This window comes from Lathyrus oleraceus, chromosome 4 (assembly GCF_024323335.1).
Source record: "Lathyrus oleraceus cultivar Zhongwan6 chromosome 4, CAAS_Psat_ZW6_1.0, whole genome shotgun sequence".
Lineage (NCBI taxonomy): Eukaryota > Viridiplantae > Streptophyta > Magnoliopsida > Fabales > Fabaceae > Lathyrus > Lathyrus oleraceus.
Window position 1 is genome coordinate 380,625,215 of NC_066582.1, and position 4,171 is coordinate 380,629,385.

The 4,171-nt window shown below is 33.6% G+C and overlaps 1 protein-coding gene across 1 annotated transcript; it reads right to left on the reverse strand.

Annotated features, from left to right (window-relative positions):
- Positions 1-2,699: 2,699 nt before the first annotated feature.
- On the reverse strand, positions 2,700-3,476 carry LOC127075562 (MLP-like protein 43). The gene is made up of 2 exons (XM_051017026.1): positions 3,242-3,476; positions 2,700-3,170 (listed from the first exon to the last, which is right to left on the reverse strand). The coding sequence occupies exons 1-2, from the start codon at positions 3,426-3,428 to the stop codon at positions 2,878-2,880; spliced, it is 480 nt and encodes a 159-aa protein (XP_050872983.1). The 5' UTR covers positions 3,429-3,476; the 3' UTR covers positions 2,700-2,877.
- Between the last annotated feature and the right edge of the window lie 695 nt (positions 3,477-4,171).

The following is a 4,171-nucleotide window of genomic DNA, read 5'->3' on the forward strand; positions in this document are numbered from 1 at the left end:
ATGGCACTAGGCAATACGCGTATGGATGAGGAAGATGATGTTTTGAACGTAGTTTGGTCTCTGTTGGTACGCGTATGGGGAAGTGATACGCGTAGCATACGCGTATGAGATGGTGTTACGCGTATGGGATTTGGCTGAGAAATGGGCCATACGCGTATGGGACTAGGCAATACGCGTATGGGCAGGATTGTGATTTTTCTGTGCTGTTGTTGTGCAGTTTTTGGTTGTTCAGCTGAGTAATGTGATTTAGCTGATGTACGATATATTAGGGATCATTTCCCGTTGTTTTGAGTAGTATAGGTATTAGTAGAGTGTGCTAATACTGTGGTTGTTCTTTGGCATGATCTGATATGCTTATGTGATAAAATACTGATGATGTGTGATGGTATGCATGATCTTGTGAATGTATCAGTTATGTGTGCATTGTGAATAGACTGTTTTATGGCTTAGAGTGTGAGCATATGTCTATTCTTGAATTGTGGTTGATGATTTAGCATTGCTAGGTGATTAGCATGCATATTGTGGCCTTTATGGTGGTAGCTAATTCCCATGGTGAGGAATTAGTGAGTTAGTCATTTTGGACTGTTGTTGATGTTTGCATGCTAGGTGAATTAGCGTGCATAGCATGGCCCTTGGGGTGGTAGCTAATTCCCATGGTGAGGAATTAGTGAGTGAGTCACTAGGTCTCAAATGAGTGGGACTAGTGGGCTTGGTAGCCGTGCCTGGATTTGGACGGTGAGGTGAACTATATGTTCACAAATAGTCGGTACCGCATGCATGGAGTCTCATTGCATAATATGTGTATGGCGTATAATACGAATGGATGTATTCCAATATTATACGTGTGTTTGTGTTGATATTGAGTATGAGCATGAATTGTATTGGTATTGAGTATGATATTTGAATTGATGTGCCGTTACCGAATGTGTGATGTGATTAAGGTGATTAATGTGTTAAATTACTTAACATGACATGATATTTTATAATGCTCATTATATTGATTGAGGAACTCACCCTTACAACTATTTTTCAGGTAACGAGCAGTGATTGAGTAGAAGCTAGTCCTTGGAGTCTAGTATAGTTCCTTAGTGGGTCATGCTCTGGTAGATGTAACATCGGGATGGGATGTTTTACTATGTTTTCATTTGGTTGTTGAACGACTTTACATGTAATGTGTTACATGGTTTGAATGTTGTTGTTAATTTCTATCCGCTGCGTATTATGCAAATGTTTTATTTTGATTAAATAAATGAGCATGACAGGACATTTTGGAAAATGGTGTGAAATGATTGTGTGACACCCTTAATTGCATAATTACTCTGATTGATATATTGCTATTTTAATTAAATATTCTGGGGTATTTTAGAAGGGTGTTACACTTAGTCACCAAAAAGATGTGGGGAGCTATTCAAAAATGGGCCAGTTGGAAGGAGGGAGGCCAAGATAGATGCTTGTGAAGTTTCATTTTCCAGAGTCAAGATTGGAAGAAATTGGATGACAGAGATATTGTTGGGCTTATTTGGTTATATACAACTTGTAATTTATGGCTTTATAGGGATGCTATCATGTTTAAGGGTGAAGTTTTCAATTTTGAAGATCTACTCTAGTTTTCAAAATTCGTATGAGGTGTAATTCTTTTGATTGGTTTAACTCCCCTTTAAATTGTATTAGGAGGTTATTTGTTGAGTTCACGCTTCTTGATTGTACATGAATGATTCTTTTACTTATAGAAAAAACTGTAAACTCTTTTTATGTAGTGGTGTAGTTAACCTGGTCAACGTATAGTAGGGTTTTATTGAATCATTTGTAAATCAAATGCATATTCTTATTGTCTTTGATTAAAGAAAATTCCTTTCACATACTTAATGACATCACACATAAGTAGGCATGACAACCGCGCGGGTCGGGGGGGTTTTTATCTCTCCCAAATCCAAACTCGAATCCCCAAACAATCTTCATTCCCCGCCTCAAATCCAAACGAGGATGGAGAATCAAAACCCAAACCCGTCTTAAATGGGTTCGGGTTGGGTTCAGGTATCCCCACTCCGCTATCATTTATTTAGTGAAATCAATTTTTTTAATAAAAATATTTATTATTTTCAAAATAAAATTATATTACAAATAATAAAATAAAACAATGTAAAAAAATTCCATAAATACATTTCAAATATTTTAAATAATAAATTAAAATTAAAATATCAAAACATTAACCACATATTTAATATTCTAAATAATAAAAAATCAACAGTAATGTATATAATGAAATAAATGGGGTGGATTCGAGGGGGTGGGTTCTGAGTGGATACTAGTGTCTCATTATCCGACTGATCCCCTTATTTTATAATAGAGGAAAACCCAAACCCGAATCCAAACCCAATCAAAACGGGTTTTCCCTATCAACTTCGGGACAAATTCGGATGGATCCCCACGGATACGAATTATGTTGCACGCCTACACATAAGGTCAAATAAGGTCAAATAACTTTGACCAATCAAGAGCAATAATTATCGATACCAAAATTGAAAACGACACTACCAACTCACAATTCAAAACTCCATCTTCAGCAAAGTACATCAATACAACACCATACCTTTTAGACAGAGGTACATCAATATGTTTTAATCTATTTTGCGATATAATTATTCTTACGTGTATACTTATGTATTTATTACTAGAAATCCTATTTTTTTATAAAAGCATAATGAAATATCCATTTATTGATTTGCATCACATGATTTAAGTCACACTCTTGAACCGATCACACAGAGAAACGAAAACAGAAAGCAAATATTACAAGCATCACACTAATTAATTATAAGATGATCAGATAAGCCAACTCCATCCATAAACCATGCCATCTTATTTGTTACTTTCTTTTTAATCTTTTCGAGCGGCCCTTGCCTTGGAAAGATGCGCATCAACATCTCTAGTGCATTGGCTAATGTAGTCCATCCATCCATTTGGAGGATGAATATCCTCGTTGATTTTCTCAAATTCAACGGTCCATTTAGCAACAGCAGTGCCATCTTCAGCCTTATCAATTACTTGAAGGGTGAGCTTAAAGGACTTATAGTGCTTATCAATATCTCCACCAAATAGCTTCCAAGTGTTTTTTTTGTTCTGTTCATCAACTTCTTCAAGAGTATCGTAGCATGTGTGTACCTCACCATCTGTTTTCACGTCACGGGAAATTAATACCAACAAAAACAACTAAATTTTACATAAACCGTACATAAATTACCTATGACATAAGTCCAGTGTTTAACTGTAGCAGTGTCATGCCAGTCTTCACCTTCATGCAGTTTGGTATGATGAACTCTTTCACAAATGACTTGCGCTTCGTGAAGTTCTGCCGCGAATAGTTTATAGAACTTTTCAGCGGGTGTTTTGATACCAAGTTCAGTAATAAGCTTACCAGAGAGCACCATTTTTTAGGAATAAAATAATTGATGAGAGAAAAGTGTATGCAACCCCATGCCTTAAATAGAAGAAATTGAATTGCATTATTGATTGAATAAAAAAGGAAGCTCAGGGCTTAGGGCCCCCTTCTATGGAAAGAAAAAGCAACGGATTAAAATATGCTATCCACGATAGAGGCGTGTTCTCAAAGTCGTGCCATCTAATATAACGTGTCATATCTTAAATGGTTTTGTTTTATATTTTATTTACACATTTAAGTAGTCATTTCAAGTTTCAAATTTCATTTTTTTTTAATTACCTATTATTAAATAGTTATGGTGATCAAATATGTTTATGAGATATGATGATTTTGATTTTTTAATGACAAATAGGAATGAGAAGAGGTCATATAAACCTACATAGGGTTATAGTCTAACTTATTTTTTAAAATCGGCTAGCCATACCTATTTAATAAAAAAATCAAATTTATATTTTTTAAAAATCTATTTAATTAAGTAGAACAGATTTAAACTATTAAAAAACTTTTTATAAATCAATATATATATATATATATATATATATATATAATATATATATATATATATATATATATATATATATATATATATATATATAATATATATATATATATATATATATATATATATATATATATATATATATATTGATAGTCAAAATTAGTTATTTACTTTATTCACGTCATCAATAAATCCCTAGTCTTATGGATTTCCCTATTATCTAGGATTAGTTG